Here is a 21735-nt window from a genome sequence, read left to right as displayed (position 1 = left end):
GGCGAACCCGAGCAATGATGTATTGAGATCTCCAACCCTTATCCCAAACTCAATACATCATGCCCCCCCCCCCCTCGAGGGGGCCCCCTTAACAAATACTGAAAAAACAGTCAAGTTATCAACTTTATAACACTCTTTATTCTGCCTTATCTGCACATCTAACTGTTATGATTACATTCTACATTATTTACACGTAGCCTAACTGAGCAAACATTTTACTATACCAATCTGATACCCTAGGCCCAACTACTACCCAATTTGTTTGCGGTATTTACCCTCCCTTGAACCTTCACCTCTGTCTCAATACAGCCCTACTCGAGGGACGGTCCAGGAAGTTCAGACTCCTCGATATAGCCCTCCTCAACTTTTTTCCAATCCTCTACACTAGTTCTCGCCATGATTGATGCCATCTTCGCTGCTTGGTCTAGCTTACCATTTCTGGCATAATGTTTTGCCGAAGACTCGCCTGTCCAACCAATGTGTTGCATCATGGCTTCCAAACTACGAGGCGAGGTGTCCGTCTGTACAGACAGCAAACCAATTGAGATAGCACACCCACTCCTCATGCTATGAGGGGTTTCGCCCTCATCTATTCCCAAAATACGCAAATAATGCTTAAGTCTCTGATAAGTTGCCTCGTAGGAAAGAGGACGATCAAGCACCCTTTGGCCGGACATTGGTCCAAACAGAAACCCCTGCTTTAAGTTGACATTCATAGAGGTGGCTACCTGGAGGTACCTCTTCAATCCCAAGATCGGGCAAACCATGGCTCCTTGCAAGTAAATATAGTAAATATATTTGGATTATCCACGCGGTGGGTTTTTCCCCACGTATGCTTAATCACGTAACCCGAACCTTCCGGTAGCTCCCGTATTTCCTGGGTTAACATTATCCCAGCATCGTGTGCTCTATCCCCGCCGAAAAACATTAACTTGAATAAAGCCTGGTCCCTAGCAAGAGTAAATCTCGAGGCTGACCTCCTGGCGGGCCAACTGCCTGTCCATATACATAGCAATTAAGATTAATTTAGACATGAACAATGGTTTTGCCTGTGTAACCATGACATGGCCTTTACTTTGCTCCTCCCGGATCTGCTTTAAATAAGTCGAAACTTGATCCGAGATGACCGGATTTCCCTTACCGCCAGACGACCACCTGTCTGGTCTTCCTAACTCTACAAAAATAGCCTTCAGCTGAGATATTGTCGATTTTACCGTACCGTAAGCGAGTCTTCTCGGACAATTACAAGTCGGCGACTTGCTGCCAATAGCCGTACATTGAGTGACATGAATCGCCGTCTTTCCTTCCTCATCGGCCCACGCCAAGTATAAGCAAATGTCATATGGGGAACAGGTAACTACGTCCTTACCCAGATGCTTCAGGAATATCTCCAAACTCTTCTGAACCCTGGACTTTTTTGTCTGATACCTCGATGAACCGAAACTTTCCATCAAAAAATCCACACGACTTCTCAAACCGTAGATGTCCACCGATGCCTGACTTTTCGCGTCACCAGGTCTCTAAATAGCCAAATTAGAAAGAGAGAAAAAGAAAAAAAAACATAAAATTTTCCGTCCACCCAGCTCTCACAACCAGCTACAGCGACCCCAACCTAATGGCACACATTATACCAATAAATGCCGCTTTCAGCCAAGCCACACAACGTGACTCTGGTCCCTCAGTTACTGTAAACTCCGTCCTGAGCCAGACATTCCTAATAGAGAATTTTTTAAATCTATTTATTCATTGATCGATAATGCTTGGCTTCAGGTATGCCAAAATTCCATGCCTATGCCCTGAATTCTATTTGTGATATAAAGGTCAGAAATTTGACCTCCGAATCACTTCCGAATTATGCTAGTTTACATTTTGTCCCTGAGTGTCTAGCTCAAGGCCGTGTTACCGTACCTACTTTTGATTCGCTTTTCCCAGGTCAGTCGATTATTTGGTAATCACACCTTACACCGTATTATCTACAGGAATGTACAATAATTTGGTCACGACATAATCGTCCGATTGGTTCATAAGCATCGGCACAAGCCTAGTGCTCCACGGAAATGTATCCCTGTAGAAAGACGATAATAGGGGCAAAACATGCATATTTGCCCCTGACCTTAGAGAAGTGAATCTAGAGTATCTCGTCAGCTGAGAGCATTGCTCCCCAAGGTTATGTTATTTTTACTCTACTCCAATACAAGCCTAGCAACCACCAGGGGCCACCTCAGGGGCGCGCGCACATACCCTTGTTTTGACGGAAGATCAACTACATCATATTCGTTTTTGGCACCAAGTTGAAAAGTAACGTTAGCCGATGCCATCACAACCGGCCACCAGGGAGGTAGAGGCAACAACTTTGGTATCACCAAAGTAATTCTAAGTGGCCTTGGGTTCTCCTGTAATAGAAAACTCAGAACCGCTCCCACTAAGCAAAATGGCGGAAAACAATAATAATTCTCTGAATCAGACAAGGTTTTGGTGAACACATTCACCCCAGCTGAGTTTGGCAGGGGACATGGGGTGAAGTGTGGAAGTGCCCGTCCATTCCCATCTCTCATTGCATTCGAATCTAAAGCCATCATATCCATAGTATGTGGCCCGAATGAATCTTCCAGTTTTGACCACGCCGCTTCTGACAGCTTGGCATCACTTAGGGACAATTTACAGGAGGGTGCGTCTGCCGGGTTATCACCAGATGGCACATAGAAAAGCTTCAAATCGCAATTACATCGCGCAACAAACTGAAATATGGATTTCAGCAATCTCACCAGGTCAGTATCTCTCGCCCCCTGATTTTCCCATGATTTTACCACGGCTTGATTATCCACTGCCACGTCTACTCTCCAGAATCAACTCCGGAATCGCCTGGAGGCTCTTTAGCAAGGCCTCAGCCTCCTTAAGATGGATGGGCCTATCATCACCTTGCTGCCACATGTCATGAATCATCTGCCCGTCCGAAAAAGCAGCTCCCCAAGCGTATCCACTCGCATCCGTCGAGAACTGAAAATCAACATGACGCTCCCCCCTCCAATTCGCCCAGTTTGTATGGTCATCCAAGAACCGCCAAAACATTATCTCCTCCCTCACGTCCCCAACAACCTCAATATCTTTTTTGGCTTTCCCGGCCCGACCAATCGCGCAAGCCATTGCTCTGATGTACAGGCTAGCCGCTGGGACGCATAACTTGAAAGACACGCATTTTCCCATTAGTTTTTGCAGAGTTTTCACTGGCACCGTATCCGCCCCCAGAATGTTTTCCCTCAATTCAATGAATTTTTGTTTCTTGGCCTCTGGAATTTGAAATTGTCTTAAATCAGAATGGACAATCAAACCATGGTTTGTAAGAGCACATGTAGGGACCCAAATGCTCTTGAGTAACTCGAACGTGAACCCAAGCAGTGTAAGCGTGGCTGCATTACAATATATGGCCATTCCCGTTTGCTGTAATTTTGAGCCTCTAACGAACTTCGCCGGCCCCAAAAACCTGTCGTCTATGTATTGTGTTGTTACCACTCCTTTTAACCTCAAATATGCTGTAGCTTGCATACCCACGGACTGATAGACAAAAGGAGATTCGGACCATCCAAATGGCAAACACTTGTATGCATATACCATCCACCGAATTGAATGCCGAAATAATTCCTTGACCTCTCAGTCAAAAATACACCCAAATAGGCGGATTTCTCATCTGAAGCAGCCATCAAATCTCCTTTGTCTATCAGTGTGGGTATCAACGAGGAACCCTCCAAGGAAAACGGTATATGCTTCATGAATAAATTCAAAAATCTTTCATCATGGCACAGACAATTTTTTCTTCCCCCGGTCACCATTAACAATGGCATCACCAAATGAGGAGGGGCAACCTCCCCAACTTGTCCCAGGAGCTCTAGCGACCCATTTGCCAAACCCTCCTCCAGATGGCGCGCTATTTCCTCGCCATGTGGTGCACAGTTGTTGTGGTTTTCGAATATCGCAGGTGGTGGGATTTTCGCATCATACCGGACACCGTTGAATGTCCCCTTAAACGGCTGAATGAAATTGTAAATATCTACCTTATTCTCAACCCAATCTCCCACCATCTGCGATGACTCATTGTCCACCAACTTCAACAACACTTTCCCGTTGTCCACTTCTTCGTGCAACTGTCCTGCTACAAAGTGTTTTTGATCTCTCAATTGTAATTTTTTTTTAGGAGATCTTCCCAGTTATTCCCCAATTTCTGCCAATCCTTCGTAAGAAACTCAGGGTCTGGATGATGAGCGGAGGAGAACGGCCTGCCCGTGCAGTCGACAAACTCCGCCGACCTTACTTCTGACGTTGCCTTGACCGGATTGAACCCCGCATTTTTTTCCCATTCTGGGATACCACTTGACTGAAATGCCGAAATAAACCGTCATTATTTTTCCAACAAAGCAACGTTGAAATAAGACTGCAAGGGCAGACCTCCCCCTCCCGCTCCCACTGGGCATCAGTGTCCCAGCGAAAACTAGAAGAGAAGACCTAACCCACTGATATTTTCGTCATGTCCAGAAATTCAACTAATACCTTCACGTATCTAAACGGAAACAACTCCTCACTTTCCTTTAACCTATTTTATTGCCTAATTACTTTTCCTTCAGCTTCTTACTTTTACAATACTGATATTCTTTTTTTTTTTTTTTTTTTTTTTTTTTTTTTTTTATATACTAACCGATCCGCTTCCTAACAATCTTAAACCCGCATCACACTTTTCTCATCATAACATTCACCAAATTTTTCTTTTCCTTCTTATTTCAAACCAATAATTACTCGGCCTTTGTTAGTTGAGGGGCGTTGGCCGTATTCTGAGGACATGCCCTAATGAGATGCTCTGACGAATTACACAAATAACAATTTCTTGCGGCGTATCCAACTCTAGGACCGGATCTGAAATTTCGTCTCCCCCTAAACCCTCTACGATACGGGACATTCGAGTAAGTCTGATTAGTTAAACCCCCTGTTCCATCTTCCTCTCCTTCTCCTTTTCTTTTTCTTTTTCTTCTTTCTTCTTTGCTTTACGCCAGGTATCCACCGCCGCCTGCGCCTTCCTAGCTTGTTCCGTCCCCACTAACCTGGTGATCAAGGTATGTAGAGAACCAGACTTATCGTTCTCCCGGCACATTTTCAGCGCCAACTTGTAGGAATCTGCTTCCTCGTGATCCACTCTGGACGCAGTATCTCTTGTTCCTGCTTTAACTTTTTCATAGACTTTTCCAGTTCGTCCACTCGAGAGCTCTCGCCGGTTGTAGTGGTTTTTTCACCGGTTGCACCCTGCCAAATAATTAAAACAACTTTACCTGACTAGCCATAAAGATTTCCTAATTCTTTCCCGTTCTATTATTATTATTATTATTATTATTATTTTTTTTTTTTTTCTTTGATCTCATTATCTCTCCTACTCCCTCTGCCATAACCCGCTATGACAATTAATAATGTAGGCCTGGCCCTTTGTCTTAGATGACAGTGACTTTAATCATCTTCCCTCGGAATGTCGACCTCATGATAACACATGGTGCGCAACTGCTAGCTGATACCGTCGAGTAAAGTTTTTCTCAATAAATAAATAAATTTTTCTCACCCTCTTAACTCCTTTTGCTTGTTCCGCACTTGTTCCTTTTTGCTCGGCCTGCGACGTAGTATCTTGCTCGGCTGGCTGCACCGTACTAGTAGTCGCGGACAACACCTGGCCTGGCTGTGCCATACTGTTTGCCTGTAACACTGCGCAATGCAGCATATGTCTTCGGTTCTCTACCGAATCATCCGCGTCTATCAGATCGAGAAGAGCCTGCAAATAACACGTGATATATTAATTTTATTACCCGCTAAGGTCTAGGCCTACCCGCCGAGAAACCAACCAAACATATTTCCCTTCCTTTGGTCTACCTATCCAACGCCTCATTATTACCCCTAAACTTCACATTCAAATGACCTCCATCATCGCATGTATGTCGGCATACCTTTTGTTCAACACACCACGTTTTTTATCTCTCTTTAGTTTCCGCGGCTCCTGGCCGCTTTTACAGCAGTGGCAGCTACATTTATGCCGTAACGTTACAGGGGTGGGTGACGTATCCGCCTCTTTTATGTTAAACCCCCCTCATTCTCTCCACCGCATTTTCTCTCGGCGCCGCCTCTACCCGACCCTGTCAATGACCCATACTTAGGAATTTTCATTATTAATATTTCCTTACCGAATGCTACCCTGAACCTTATCTACATGGTCTCGGCCCTACTCTGAATTTTGCTTAGCCTCAGACAGATATTTCTCCGTCTGGCGAATGTATTCTCACCAACAAGTCCAGTAATAAACAATCTCGCACTAATTCTAACCGGTCATGCCTCTCGATTTTTCTCATTTTTTACCCAGTTTTTTAAAGGGCGTCTACATGTATATATAGGCCTGAGCTAGGCCGGCAATATAACAAATTACTCGACAATTAATTTTCCCGATAGGGGTCTTCTATCTTACGGCACATGCTTGTGGAAATTTTGAGAGAAATGTGACCAAGTCTTTTAACCACCGCGGTTGTAGCCTTTTACCTCTAACTCTACAACTGACCATCGACCTAGCCTCCGCTCACACTCCGGACACTGAACAATATCTAATAATTGTTTTATTACTCACCGACGCCTCATGTCCCGTCAGTCCTTTTGACTCTCTGTTCAGGTCTTCTTTCGAATATGAATGAAGCAAATGCTTCTTCGACACGCTCGCTAGTGACTCTTGTGCTTGTAGAGTGTCCACTTGCAAATTTTTAAATCTCAAAATCACTGGCAGCACATCTGCTCCTCTCAGGGAGTGGCCCTCCTTGAGCCATACAATTGGTGATGACATGTTTGAACCTGTGCTTCTGACGATTCAGATTCAACTGACCCCACAGCTCGCCAAACACTCCCTATACCACATTGATTCGATCCCCGATTCGATCACGTGCTCCGCGTCATCCCGTCCAAGGGCTTCTATGAACTCCCAAACCCCCTCAATTTCACCTGATCATAAAAGAATTTTTGGTTTTCAACACTTTTCTGCTGCCTAATCCCTTCCTTGGGCGCCACCCTCTTCGTTTTTACTAATAGAGTCTTCGCCGGCGTAACCAAACTCCAAGACCCCTCAATACCAAGCATGATTACCGTCGACATACTTTCTTTTTTAAAAAAAAATGTCGCTAACCCTAACCGACCCTTTGATCATACACGTCTATTGTCTGGGGCCCTGTTTCCTTTTACACCTGACCTCTAAATCTCTACTATGCACTGACCTTATCCCGGCTTTACAAACATCACCCATGTGCATCGAACTACGAAATCCCGACTTGAGTAATGTAAACCTACTAAATCTTCCATCCAACTTGCCAATTTTGTTACGCCCTTTTGTTTTATTTTGCTATGCATACATACTAGTCCTGTCACCTATTTACACTATTTAACGCACTTCACTATTCGGTCTATTGAAAATACCGATATACTGACTGGACCCAACTTAGATTGAATTTTCCGTCCCTCTTTTCCCAACCATGATTTTCCATCAGCCCTCTCTTGGCTCAATCTTCTTCCCACTTGGGCTCTCTAATAAGCTAAATCAGTCTGTCGCTTTGCCATTTCCCTTTTCGCAAACTTTACACTCGTTCATTTAGGCTCACTTAGCTTACTGCGTGCCCCAGGGCCTATCCTGTCTACCAAGATTGCCCCCCAGCTAAAATATCTCCACATCGGTCATCTAGGCGAACCTAGCCTGCCTTCCTGCCCTAGGGCCTATCCTGTCCAATAGGATTACCCCCGGCATCTATTTCTCACCTTCGGTCATCTAGGCGAACCTAGCCTACCTTCTTGCCCTAGGGCCTATCCTGTCCAACAGGATTACCCCCCGGCATCCATTTCTCACCCTCTGTCATCTAGGCGAACCTAGCCTACCGTCTTGCCCTAGGGCCTATCCTGTCCAACAGGATTACCCCCCGGCACACACTCCAAAAAACGAGTATACTTGGCCTGAACAATCCACACGGTTGAACACGGAGCTTTCAGACCGCGTGTCCGCCCTGATCGGATTTCCAAAACCAACTGAGGGAATCGGGCAATCCCATGTCCTCTGATGTCACACCGCTTAGGATATAGTTAATCCTGAAGCTGTAGCCAGTAATTTGGACATTGTGCTTAAATTTGCTACTCAAACTTTTGCAGGGTCAGATACCTTATTCCTAATAGATGACTGTGCTAATTTGAGAGGAACAAAAAAGAAGGGGTCTTTAGGATAGGCCACGAAAATAACTTGAATATGTGCGAATTTGGCAAATTCCATCCATCGCCGGTAGCGCCGTTGTTTACATTATGTTACGGCAACGTTACAGAAAATGAGACATGTACATTTTGTACAGCGCGCATAGGAAGTCCGCATCGGCTCGCTCAAGTGATGCTAAAATCCGCGCAAATGGGCTATTTGGAGCGTTTTTCTCGGCAAATATGTGTAGTGCTCATTAAAAAACTTAGGGTGGTTGATGCTTCCTTGGCTGATTTGTGTTTGAAGCAGTGTTTTGAGAGCCTCAAACTTCTGAAGTGAGCTGAAATTCCATTGACGTGACGTGTGCATGGTTTCCACATTTTAGTGCAACCCGAGGGAACTTTGGTAGAGCATCTTGGTTGCGTGTCCAAAACACTCCGCTCTCAGAACGAGGCTTATGCATTTTCCATTTAGAAGTTGACTTTACGGTACCAAGGTATTTCAGAATGTTTGATCAATCACCATAAATTATATTTGGCCTTGACCAGCTATGGAAATGAAAAACAGCTCCCGTGGAAAGCAAGCAATATTTTTCAAATAGTAACTAGGCCTGTAGGTCCTTGTCCACAGCCCATCAACAATGGACATCTCACACACCAGATAAAAGAGGTAGAAATGTGCCACTCAATCAGCAAGCCCTACAACTATAAATCACCTGAAATCAAGAAGATGATATAAACTAACCTGTTGAGCATCATGTAGTGGAACTTCATGTGAATGACAGGCCCTGCTGACATTCCGACTACTTGAACTTGAAGCTCGACCAGAACCTCCTTGTACTCTGACATGACCTCGATATTTGCTGGTAGCGGCCATTTGAACACTAGAAGGAAACCACTCCTCGTCACTGTTACTGTCATCAGACTGGCTGTCACTGCTGTTTCGATTCTTGCTCAGAGCCTTAAAAAAGAATTTTGACCGATTGTTACATGTGATCAAGGTGTTTGTGATAAATAGTTCAAACGTGCCACTTCCCTAAGTGATAGTGAAACATACTTACCTGTGCTGGAGCATGTGAAGAAGGAGCATTACTGGCAGGCCTATGATGACTATAAAAAGACTTGCACGACACAACAGTATCCAGAGAGCCTCTTGGATTGCAACGACTAATACGTGGGTTCCTGTCTTCTTGAACAACGAGATCATGTTGACCGGGACCCTAATAATAAAAAGAAAATTTATCAGTTATACAGCAATGTTAGGCATAGTACTTTGAGGAGGCATGCATCAACTATGCCATGATGCAGGCCAATGGGAATGGGCTGGGATAGGCCATGGCCTGGGAAATGTGGTATGAAAGGGCGACTAGCCTGCACAATAGTAACACAAGTACATACACTGCTTGTCTTAGTGCTAAATGCATGCTAGGCCCAAGGTAAGCTTATCATCACCAGCGCCACCCCACAGCTCTCAACACTGACATTATGCGACAACACAGGCATGTCCTAGATAGAGCCCTAAGCTTACACCAGGGCCTCCCACACCTACACTTATGTTCAATAGAGGTAGACCAAGATGCGCTGTAGATGCATAGCCCTAGCACTATCTGCCCAAAACAATTTTCTGGTCATAAAAGAGCTGGTTGCTTACTTTCACATGCTTGATTCATGGGCGCCACCATCTTTGATTTAGGCCGAGCTCACTCAACCATTGTCAACAAACATGTTGCCGGCACACAAGTGCATCAAATCGTCATTTGTCCAGATTGTAAGCAACCCAGAGTCACAACATATTCAGATTGTTATCTGTAAGTGTAAACTAACCTGGTTTTGGGTCAGTAAATCATCTGCAGTGTGCAGAACGGAGTCACGGAATGCAGCTTCCTCATTGTGCTTTTCGTTGACGTTAGTCTCGCGCAACCAGGCAAGGTCATCCTCTTCAAGATCACTCCCGTCTTCAAATTCGGTGTTAGAAAAATCTTCAGGGAGATCATCTAACAGATCTAAAGGCTCATTTACACCAAATCGACCACTCATTTAGACATTTTAGGTGTTGAACCATAAAATACTAAGTGAAACTTGTCCTCATGAGGTCAGCCACTGTCAACGTCCACCATTGTTGTTGTGCCATTAATTTTCTTTTCCAATCAAAGATTCCAGCCTTACCGTAAATAGTGACACCTATCAGAAATACAATAAATCAGTAGGTTATAGTATCTAAAGTTGGTTCTGAGCACGGCAGCACCAGCCAGTAAGGATCACAGGGTTAATTATTGATTTTTTAATTCATGCCACAAGGCGGTCGCTAGCGACCGCCTGACGCACAAGTGGGTTAATGACTCCATAGAGAACATCAGGATTTTAGTACTGTTTTTTAACAAGGATGAATCAGCCATGAAAGATGCTTTAGAAAAAAAATTGTGTGATCCCTAAAGACAAAGGACAGTACTACATAGAAGAAATTAATTTGAAAAAGGGATTAAAATCATCAGATTTCAACATCCCTTTGGCTTTATTCATGTTTAAACTGAAATGTAAAACGATGAATAAATCTGACTACGTCATAAGAGTAAAACTCGATCTAATTCAATTTAATCTTTCTCTTTCTACCCATAAAGTAATAAATCCCAAACCCTAAAACGCTCATTTCCGGGATAATCCAGTGGTATTCGTATTGCTTCATTTCGTCACTTGGTTGATAGTAATCACTTAATTGAGGTTGTTTAGGAATTGTTACTGGATTATGTGGGTTTAAGTGATTGTACATTTAAAGTGCAGTGTCAGCATTTCTAAAATATACAGCTGACTCGTTCTCTCTCTTCAATTTAAGGTTAACAAAGTCTATGGTGTTTTTTCTGTGTTCCCCCATTCTGTTGATGCCTTCTGTAATTCTTCTTGATCTTTATCATATCTTTTAATTTCAGCTTCATAACAGTTCTTGTCTAATGATTCGAAAAGGTAACCAGATCCGGTGAATGCAAATGCATTGAGCAAATCACCACCAATCATCATACCAATGCCCGCCATTTAATTAAATCTTATTTTCCCTAGATTGAACTACCAATTGGTACTGTACATCAAAACCATTAAGGTTGATAATGTTATCCAACTTGTTGAATCTTGATTTGCATGGTATTCTCTATTGGACTATCACCATTACTAAGTACATTACTAGAATTGATTATGTCACAGTGAAAAACAAAATTGTTCATGGGTCAATAATTGATGGGACTGTTGCTTATGAGCTCACCATCAAGTGAAGAATAAGGAGTTTCAGAATGTTCAAAGCCAATTAATTCATTGCTTTTACCACAAACATAATTAAGTACCGATCATTTCTTCTCTTCATTAATTGCATGATAGCCTTACCGGTCGATTCATGTAGATTAAATCTAACAGCACTTCTAGTATGTTATGTTCTCTCAATTTATCTGCAAACATTATTGAAAAGCTTTCATAATCCTGTCAACAGACGACCAATTAATATCTTAAATTTGTTATTATTCCTGACCTCACTGATGTTGTAAAATGTACAAGGTATTCCTGCATATATCAAACTGATGCTACATGCATCCTGAATTTCAGTGTTAAGATTAACTGTTCACTAGAATTCTGTTCTGGGTAGTCTATAGAATCAATGTTTAACACAGTTATCATTTAGTAACTCTGTTCTCTGGACTTCGTCTGGATCTTAGTAAGATGAGAAGAATAATGTTGTAGCAATAGTTTTGCTAAATGAAAGACTCGACTAACGTTGATTAATACTCGATTTTATCTCAGCTCGTCACTTTCCATGTTCGAACCCGCTTGTATCTCTGCTTCAACACCGCTCTGTCAATGACGTAATGACATTACGCGTCGTTGCGTCATCGACAGTACAGCGGGAAATACCGAGTGCAGCCGAGTGATGTAACACACGGGCGGGGATGGCTGGGTGAACGGGGCACGTCCGTAATGCTGGCGCCGCCGTGGCCAACCACGGAACCAAGACTGTGACCCAGTTCACCACACCATCCCCACCAAAAAATTGTTCAAAATCAAGAATTTGAACAAAATAGTCCTCATAGCTACGCTCCAGAATTCCAACTGTATTACAATAAGAAATAAACTATACAATATATACACCACAAAATCCATTACACACGAACTACCGGATCTCAGCAATGTCCACTATAATACTATATGAATCACAAACGCAAGCTGTACAACTATCTTTCCAATGTACAATTCAGTAATATCCAACATGTCCAATATAATATTACAAGGGATAAGTTCCATCAAACAATCAGTCCGCTAGGAAGTCTGCTATATACAAAATGAATCAACGTAGCACCATCCAATCCAGGCTTTATCCCCGCAAGCGTAATGAGTAACGATGTCAACAAGTAACGTACGAACATACTCTCTACCAACTTGGTGTGTGACAACCTGGAACGATAATCAAATATAAATTTAAACCTTTTAGAGTAATTTACAAGTGGTTGTTACAGTTTACCGAAGGTGATCCTCAACGGTTCGTGCGGTTGTCCCAGGTGGCTCATGAATTCAGGATTCGGTGAGCTGCTTAGGATTTAATGAGTTCATGGGCTTTTGCTGCAATAACACGCCAAACCCATCTCTTCCCCCAACGAATATAAAGCTACTCCGAAGGGTTCCAAGAACAATAACAACATTGTATTCCTATTCCTTCAATGAATGGCATCCACAAGGAAACGGGTGACATCATCCATCCCCTGACGCGAATAATGAAAGCCCTCTCGGTCAAACGCAGCTCTACCAAGTGAAGGATGTTCAATGGGGGTGAATCCCACATCTACCATCATCCTGCAAAAATTGCTAACACGAAAAACATGAAGAAGATTGTTCAATACAGATGGGGTTAGTGGAGGCTGAACGTGATAGAGGGGAATGTTTGGGAAACGATGGGTCAGCGACTGAAAAACATCTTCCATAAATGGACGAGGATTGCCATACTGGCGGGTGTCGTTAAGACCATGATTAAGGACGATGGCCCTACATTGGATGTTATGAAAAAAGATCTACAGTGTGCCTAACACCTTCGGCACGCTCGCCAGAATGAGAGATTGGATAAATTTCGCCAGATGGTTTGCAAAATCTGAACATAGAATCAGAAATAACTAAAATGGGGAGATCATACATATGTTGCAGGTTGTGCAACCACGGAGGGAGTTGGTGAATTACCTGGAAGCAACTTGGCTTCAGGTTTGGCCAACCAACTCCCAATGTCCTTCTCGTCACCGTTACACACCTTGGTTATCGACAGCATACACTCTTTGACAAAAGCCATCTCTACCAGCTCCGCTTTCCAGGATTTCTTCACACTAGCCATAAATAGGCGGATGCCATGAATCATACAGCCGGTCACCAACTCTCTTGTGTTCATAAGGTAAATATTACCCGCCTCCACGAGATGTTGCAGAGCCTGCTTGAACGAAATCTCAACATTGAGATGACAATGTAATATGTCCTTAAGGAATAAATAGACTTGTCTACTGCTCCCCCTCTTCAATTCTTTAACTTCAACAGGGAACAGGTCTAATTGTAAAATATCCATCTGTAAAGGCAAAATGGTATAATTACTTCATGCAATTATTCAGCTTCAGTATTTCTCTTCCAATAATTTCATATCTAATAATAACAATTATTTTCATATTTAGATTGATACATTTATTGGTTGCTTACTAATTACAGTTTGCTCTTGAGCCTAACATTCTTGTGGGCTCTTATCCGACACAAAGTTACACTTTCAGTTAACTGCGGATAGCGAATCGGCGCGCGCAATTTCTCACGGGGTCTCAGATCATAGTTGCTTACAGTGGCATCAACAGAAACATCAGATACAAATTGATTAGGAATCGGCAGGGGCTGTGCATGGTCCACACCGCTCTCCAAAGAGGAAGCAACACACGCCTCAAAAGGAGCTGCTTCATCCGTCACATTAGACTCTGATTTGTTAACACCTGGCTCTTTAGCGATTTCATTTATTTTATCTGATCTAAGAACCATTGGTCTATAAGAACGGAATTCGAATTCAGAGTTTGAGCTGTCAGACTCATTATCTGACTCCTCCGTAGTCACAGTCGACATCTTGTCATCATCGTCATCATCATCGTCAATGCTGGGTTTGTCCAACTCTTCGTTTTCTCTTGCATAGAAACGCTTCATATTATTCAGGTGGACAACTTTACTCTTCGGGGCCTTCCCTTCCGTCGCTATTACTCTGTAGTTGACTTATGATAACACATCTAACACCCGGAACGGTCCCATCCAACGACGTGAAACTTGGGTGGAACGCCTGGCTTTACATAGTGGTTTCTGAGAAGCACCAAATCTCCAATGGCAAAGGAACCATGGTACATTTCCAGTCGTAGTATGTCGTTTGTCTCTGTTGTGCTAACTTAAGTTTCGAACGAGCCCAGTTGAATGGAGATTCGATTTTCGCCCTCAATTCTGATACGTAGTTGTGATAAGGAATCTCTCTATCGGAATCTGCAGTGCCGATGATTAAGTCTAAGGGTAGCTGCATCTCATCTCCAAAGGTTAAGAGAAAGGGTGTCTCTTCCGTGGAAACCTGAACGCTTGATCTGTAAGCCATTAACACACCAGGAAGGTGATCATCCCAGTCGCGGCCTTCTTCATCAACCATGGCTGTCAGCATACTTTTCAAAGTCTTATTAAGATTTTCCAACTGACCATTCCCTTGTGGATGAAAAGTTGTCGTCTTCGTCTTGTGGATGTTGAGAATCTTGCACAAGTCATCAAATACATTCGACTGGAAATTGGTTCCTTGATCTGTGTGAAGATTTTCTGGAGTACCGAAATGTGAAATGTAATCATTTACTATCACTTTGGCGCATGTTGTTGCTTTCTGATTGCGCAGAGTTCTGCCTCCGGCCACTTTGTAAAGGCATCTTGAAGTATGTCCTTTGTCTCCGTTGTGCTAACTTAAGATTCGAATGAGCCCGATTGAATGAACGATTGAACGATTTTCGCCCTCAATTCTGATATGTAGTTGTGATAAGGAATCTCTCTATTGGAATCTGCAGTGCTGATGATCAAGTCTAAGGGTATGTAAATCGAACTTTGTTTTAGCGAAGCCCCCATGGTCAGGTTCTCTGGACTTTGCCGTTCTTAGTAGATTAAAAATACATTCAAATAATCCATGCATTACTTCATTATGTTTCTGGGTAAGATACCTTGATCATAGAGGTACTCTAATGTACCATTACTAACAGCTACAGTTCCAGTTTAAGAATCTCTTCTAGGTTTGCCTGACTTGGAGAACCGATGTTAATTCTTTAAAAATTTCTAAGTAAGTAAGAGTTACCAATTGTTGTTGTTGCCTATAGTACACTTTATACTAGTAATATGGGGAAGGCTCAGGCCTTGATAGGGAGCTCTTCGTTATTAGGGCTGGTGAGCGAGAAGACTCGGGTGGGGGTGGTGGTGGTAGTGGGGGGGGGGGGGGGGGGGGGGGATATTGTTAGGATGATGCCATGGCAGTTGACCGAAGAAGCAGTTGGCTAGCGCACAATGTTAAAGCTTTCGGGACGGATCGTGCCTGCTGTAAAACCTGTTATGAACCCTGCTGCCCCCCTGACCCAGTACACGTTTTGTCCTCCGAATCAGATGATGATAATGATGTCCCTGTTGCTCCTGCCCCTGGATGTGGAGGATGAGGACGTGGTAGGGTAAGAACTGGAGGTGCACGAGCCGGAGTTAGAGGTGGAGGTCATGGCCAAAATCCCCCTGCAGCTCCAGCTCAACCCGAAGCTCAAGTACCAGCCCAGAGAGGACGGGGGAGGGGGCGACGATGTGGAGGTCACCAACCAGCCCAGCAAGGACCCAATTGGAAAGATGACGCACATGAGGTTCGTGATTGGCTCCCAAATCTGGCCTGCCCCACACCTGGAAATCCCAGTATAGACTGTGCTAATTTCAAACCAGTGGACTTTTTTTATCAACTTTCCCTATCGAAATGATCAGTTACATCAAAGATGAGACTATTCGGTACTTTCATCAGTGGTGGCAAGGAAAGGAGGCTGAAGCAGTAAGAACCGGTGCTGATGTCAAAGTTGCTGATAAAAGAACAAAAGCTGATTGGATGGATACAATAGATGCAGAAATAAAAGCGTATATTGCTGTGATGATTGTAATTGGAAATAACAAGAGACCACGGTTCAAAGGTTATTGGTCACTGGAGTGACTCATAGATATGGCAGGATTCCGCACCGCCATGCATCATGATCGATTCATGGTGATTCTCAAATTTTTGCATGCAGCTGATAATACAAGAGCAATTCCCAGAGGGAACCCTGGGCTTGACTGCTGTTTCAAGATTAGACCTATGCTCAGGATTCTAGTCCCTAAATGGCAAGCAGTGTTTTTCATTGACAAGTGTACCATTATTGACGAGGGCATGATTAGATTCAAGGGCAGATACAATATTTACCCAAAAAGCCCACTAGGTGGGGGTTGAAGGCTTGGATCCTAGCTGGATCAAAGACTGGGTTTGTCTATAACTGGCAGTTGTACACTGGTAAATAAGGAGACCAAGTTAAGGAAAATCTGGGCCAGAGAGTTGTTCTTGATGCAAGGACCCAACGTAGCGGCAAAAATACGAAGCTGGCAAAATATTTATAATGGGTCACCGTGATCTCATTATGGACTTATAGCGTGATTACGGGGTCGTAACTATTTTGCTGTATATTGTCATGAGGAAAGAAAAGCACGTGACTTAACACCAACCTGTTGATGTAAAGTGATAATTAGAAGGTATATAGTTCAGGAAATGTTTGATAAATAATCATTGCTTATCGTCTTTTGAGAGCATTTTTAATTGTAAAAAGTATACGCCTGCATCACAGAGTCTCTGCAATGGTCATTTTTATCGCAGTAGTCTCGCGTAGCCAGACCTTCTTCACTTATTAGTCTGGCGCAAGCCGGGCATTCTTTGTACTAGACGTTTTCCACCACAATGTATATGGCTCGAAGAAACACTGCACAAGATTACCTGGAGCTGGAGCTAAGAATAGATTATGCTAATGAGCATACTTCCTCATTGAGTTTTCCCAGAATCGTGCATATCACGGGAGCTACTTTGCCTAATACCATTAGCCCCGGCGTGGTGGCGCTGAGGCGGTCGCTGTTATCAAGAGAGTGAGTGGTTGAGTCACTCAAGAAGCTACTTGGTCCTAACGAATGACGGACCTAGCCAAAATTGCTTACATTTTCGCATTGCTGCAATGAAACACCTAATAATGAAACCACATGTCTGTTGACTGTGTCTCTCTTAAAGCACCATCAACAGACACCACTATACCCCTCACACTCAGAAACCACAAACGCCCACCCCGTCCTGCTACCTTAATACTTCTGGATCTTTCTCAGATTTTACTTAGGGGTCATGAGGTCTACTGTGACAACTTTTTTATTTGCTATGAGCTGCTGGAGACTCTACAAGGTAGGGGCATTGCATGCTGTGGAACAGGAAGGACAAACAGGGTATCCAACCCTCAGGAAATGAAATAATAATGATAATATTTAAATGATTTATAGTGCCAGAATCCACTCAGAGTGATCAGTGACACTTTACAAAAGAGAAACATATCAGGAGTGGTAGCGACCAAAGAGATAGGATTTAAGATGCGATTGGAAGAACGAGATGCTGGCACATTCACTCGCACTGCGTGGAAGTTGATTCCAGAGCCTTGGGGCTGTAGTGGAGAAGGCTTGGTTGCCAAACGTTATCAACCTACTCCTTGGTCGCACCAACAATGGGCCAACAGATGAGGAACAGAGACTGCGTCTAGGTTGGTAGACTTCTATGAGGGAGGACATGTAATGTGGGGCTTAATTGTTTAAGCACTAAAATACAACGACAAGAATCTTATTCTCTATCCTGTCACGGATACGGAGCCAGTGGAGGTTGTTCAGCACTGGAGTAATATGATCTGACCTGCAGACACCAGTGATGACACGAGCAGCACAATTTTGAACTCTCTGGAGTCTGCCAATGGCATTTGCAGGCAAACCAAGTAGCAGTGCACTCAGACCATCCAATCTGGAGGTGCCAAGGGCATGAACAAGGGTTTTTGTGGCATCAACTGTAAGGATTTTTCTGATAAGACCAATATTGTGAATTTGGGGGTAGGCTGACTAACATATAGAATTTATGTGTCAGTCCATTGAGAGGTGTTCGTCAAAAATAGCACCGATGTTACGTGCATGAGGCACCACTGAGATAAGCTGATCTCCTATTTTAATGGACATGGGATGGTCAATTTTTAATTCCTGCCGTTGATAGCCAGATGATACAATGATAAATTCTGTCTTGTTGTCGTTGAGTTTCAGAAAGTTGATGGCCATCCATTCCCGCACCACTTGGATGCAGTTTTCTAACTTAGCAAGAGCATCTAGTGTATCATCTGGCCCAAACCATATATATAACTGTGTGTCGTCCGCGTAAAAATGAACACTCAAACCATGACTCTTAATAAGATCCCCCAGCGGACCCATGTAGATGCTGAACAACAGCGGTCCCAACACAGACGAGAACATGCAGTAGTGCTGTCTCAGTGCTATGATTTGGTCTATAAGCCGACTGCATGGATTTATATAAGTTGAATTCTGTCATGTGAGACTGGAGTCGAGACGCAACCACTCGTTCAAGGACCTTGGATAGAAAGCTGAGGTTTGACACAGGCCGATAGTTTTTTAGATCTTCCTTGTCAAGTGAAGACTTTTTTAAAAGTGGCGGCACGTGAGCAACCTTGAGACTGGTGGGAACTATGTCTGATGAGAGTGAAATATTTACGATGCTACAAATTATGGGTGCCATTTCGTCCAGAACTGGGCCATCTTTCAATAACAATTTCGAAATAGGGTCCAGTGAACACGATTTGGTTGGAGACCTTTTGATAACTTTCAACTTCAACTTCCCAGAGGGAAATATGCGCTTCCTTCAGATGAGGTTTTGGAAGAAACTAAATCATATCCGACATCAAACCAAGCTGGTGAGAAGGTTTTCTCAGACTTGGACTGAGAAGTTAATCGAGCCCCTCAGCGCTTCACTAATCACATTTCTGGTACAATTTGCTACCGGAACAACAGGATTTGGAATTACTTCAAATCCCTATGAGCAGGTAGGAGGAGTTTATTGATGGTACGAGCTATGTAGTTGGCTCCACTCAGGAGAAAGAGAAATCGGGAAAGGCAGAAGGAAGTTAAGATTGTTCGGTAAAGATTCATAGATCAGCTTAAGGCAAAAAAGAAGCATAGCTACAGAGGGATGCGAAGGCGAAACAAGACCTTCAAAAGAGAATCATGGATGCTGGTGGGGTGTGGGTAACAGCAGATGATGTTAGAAGGAGGCTTTCGAAGGTGAAGTCAAATGATGAAAAATTAAAGGCACTCAAAGATCAAATACGGCACCACCAGCACCTGGGATTGCCTATTTTACAAAAATATATACAAAAAAACAGGTCCTTAAATCAATTTTCTACGGCTGGTGTTCAACATCGAGTGGACAAATTGAGAGACAACTTGATTTCTGTGCTTGAATTGACTGTAACTGGTGCTGCTACTGATTCTACAACCCCCTCACTGGCCCATACTCCATGTCTGCGTCCTACTGAGGAACAAATGCAACTGTTAGTCGATCACTGTGAAGCTATTGTAAATAAATTGGCAGTCAAAGCAAGGGCAAGGCCAGTAGCAAGGCCAGTCTTGTTGCCTGTCTAAAAAAAAACCAAGTGAAATGTGGTTAACACGTTGACTGCCAGCTACGAGTTTACTCGTAGTTGAAGGTCACCCTTGGTGGCCGACTACGAGTAAATTCGTAGTAAGACGTAGTACAGTAACTCCTCTTCAAAATCGTTAATTTCACCCCATGGGACATTTTAACAGTATTTTTGCCCATGTGCTAATAGTTTAGTTTATTGGCAATGAGAATAACAAATAACATCTCACGAAAAATATATTTAATTCAAAAAATCAAGTTACAATATCGTCACTAGGAAGTCATGTTACAAGTAGTGAACATGAAGACTGTATGTCCCTGAAAGGCTGTTCATGTTCCTGAAAAAGTTCTGTACTGAAGAAATGGATGGAGAACCCTTTGCATAACACCATATATTCAACAAAGTAATTAAAAAATAGTGCACATTCCCGTGCAATATTGCGTCAACATGAAAGTTGGTGTCACCAAGGATTCCAAGTGTACACGGTTCAAAAAATATTGTGAAGGAAGTTACAGTAAAATAACAAAACATTTTGAAACACTTTCAACATCTCGTACATCACGTACATAGGTAACTACTTTCTACACTCTACCAACTTATGCCAGTCCAACAGTGTGAAAGTGCCTGAAACAAACATCCACACAGAGAGCCAGTTTGTCTTTACATTTTGGACAGAAGTACCTGGTTTCTTTTTTTCTGATACCCCGTCGTGTGCAGACGCGGCAAGGTTTCGTTGGTCGTTGTTCTCCGATGGTGGAATCGAATTCAAGTAGTGGAAAGGGTCCGCATCTGCAACTGCTACTGGTTGTCTCTCTATGCATTCCATAACTTCTGGCCCAAGTAAGTGCTTGATGATGGTGACGCGAAACTTGAGTTGGCGCATTGCGGTGCCAGTTTTAGCAGAATACAACATATGGTCATTCGACACCCAAATCTCGAGCAAGTGAAGCCCCATCTTCTTGTACCATCTAATGGTTTTGCGTAGAGCTGAGTAATATGACAGCATTTGATCAGATCTGTCGATACCATACATGCCCTTATTGTAATCTCCCACGACAATGGGTTTTTGCGATGCCTTGTTATTCTGGTTGCGGACCTTCACCATCTAAACGCGGTGCATATTGCTTATGGTGAATACCTCTCGTTTATCCTTCAACTTGCAAACAACAACTGACTCAGACCGTGCCCAAGTCAATTCGCCCTTCTTCAGCTTCTTGTTGATCACATGCTTAGGGTTCTCCTTCCGATCACTACGGAGGGTTCCGCAGATGTGTGTCGACCGATTGGCTAACTTCTTACAAAGGGAGACCGAATTGTAGAGGTTGTCACTGTGGACAGCTTAGCCCTTGTCAAAGAAGTCATCACAAAGAAGATACAGGACTATTGCTCCAGTTTGACCAAGGTCGTCGGGATCTGGGTACCCTTCACCAGTGTAGAGACTAAGCCTGAGTACAATCCCGTTGGACTCGCAGAGCTCGTACAACTTCATCCCGTAATTGTGTTTCTTGTTCTTTATGTACTGTCTGTACATTAACCTTCCACGTAAAAGAACCATGGATTCATCAATACTTAGATCCCTATCAGAACAGTAGATTTTACTCATGACTGCGTTGGTGTGCTCAAACAGTGGGCGAAGCTTGTATTGTCGATCTGTGGCGTTTTGGCCGGCTGCATTGTCAGGAAAGTGCCAGAATCGGAGCATTATCTGGAATCGATTCCGACTCATGACTTTGCTGAACATAGT

The 21735-nt window shown here is 43.4% G+C and overlaps 3 protein-coding genes across 3 annotated transcripts in view; 1 reads left to right on the top strand and 2 right to left on the bottom strand.

Annotated features, from left to right (window-relative positions):
- Positions 1–21735, top strand: part of LOC135494968 (diacylglycerol kinase delta-like) — a 782762-nt gene that overhangs the window by 110754 nt on the left and 650273 nt on the right. The window lies entirely within an intron of this gene.
- LOC135494969 (uncharacterized) lies at positions 898–10324 on the bottom strand. The gene is made up of 4 exons (XM_064783338.1): positions 10054–10324; positions 9291–9449; positions 8975–9190; positions 898–1520 (listed from the first exon to the last, which is right to left on the bottom strand). Exons 1-4 carry the CDS (start codon positions 10264–10266, stop codon positions 951–953), a joined length of 1158 nt encoding a protein of 385 aa, XP_064639408.1. The 5' UTR covers positions 10267–10324; the 3' UTR covers positions 898–950.
- Positions 4679–6850, bottom strand: LOC135495007 (uncharacterized). Its single transcript, XM_064783392.1, has 3 exons — positions 6641–6850; positions 5594–5800; positions 4679–5286 (listed from the first exon to the last, which is right to left on the bottom strand). Exons 1-3 carry the CDS (start codon positions 6848–6850, stop codon positions 5140–5142), a joined length of 564 nt encoding a protein of 187 aa, XP_064639462.1. The 3' UTR covers positions 4679–5139.

This window comes from Lineus longissimus, chromosome 10 (genome assembly GCF_910592395.1).
Source record: "Lineus longissimus chromosome 10, tnLinLong1.2, whole genome shotgun sequence".
In the NCBI taxonomy this organism is placed as follows: Eukaryota; Metazoa; Nemertea; class Pilidiophora; order Heteronemertea; family Lineidae; genus Lineus; species Lineus longissimus.
This window is presented reverse-complemented; position numbering and strand designations above follow the sequence as displayed.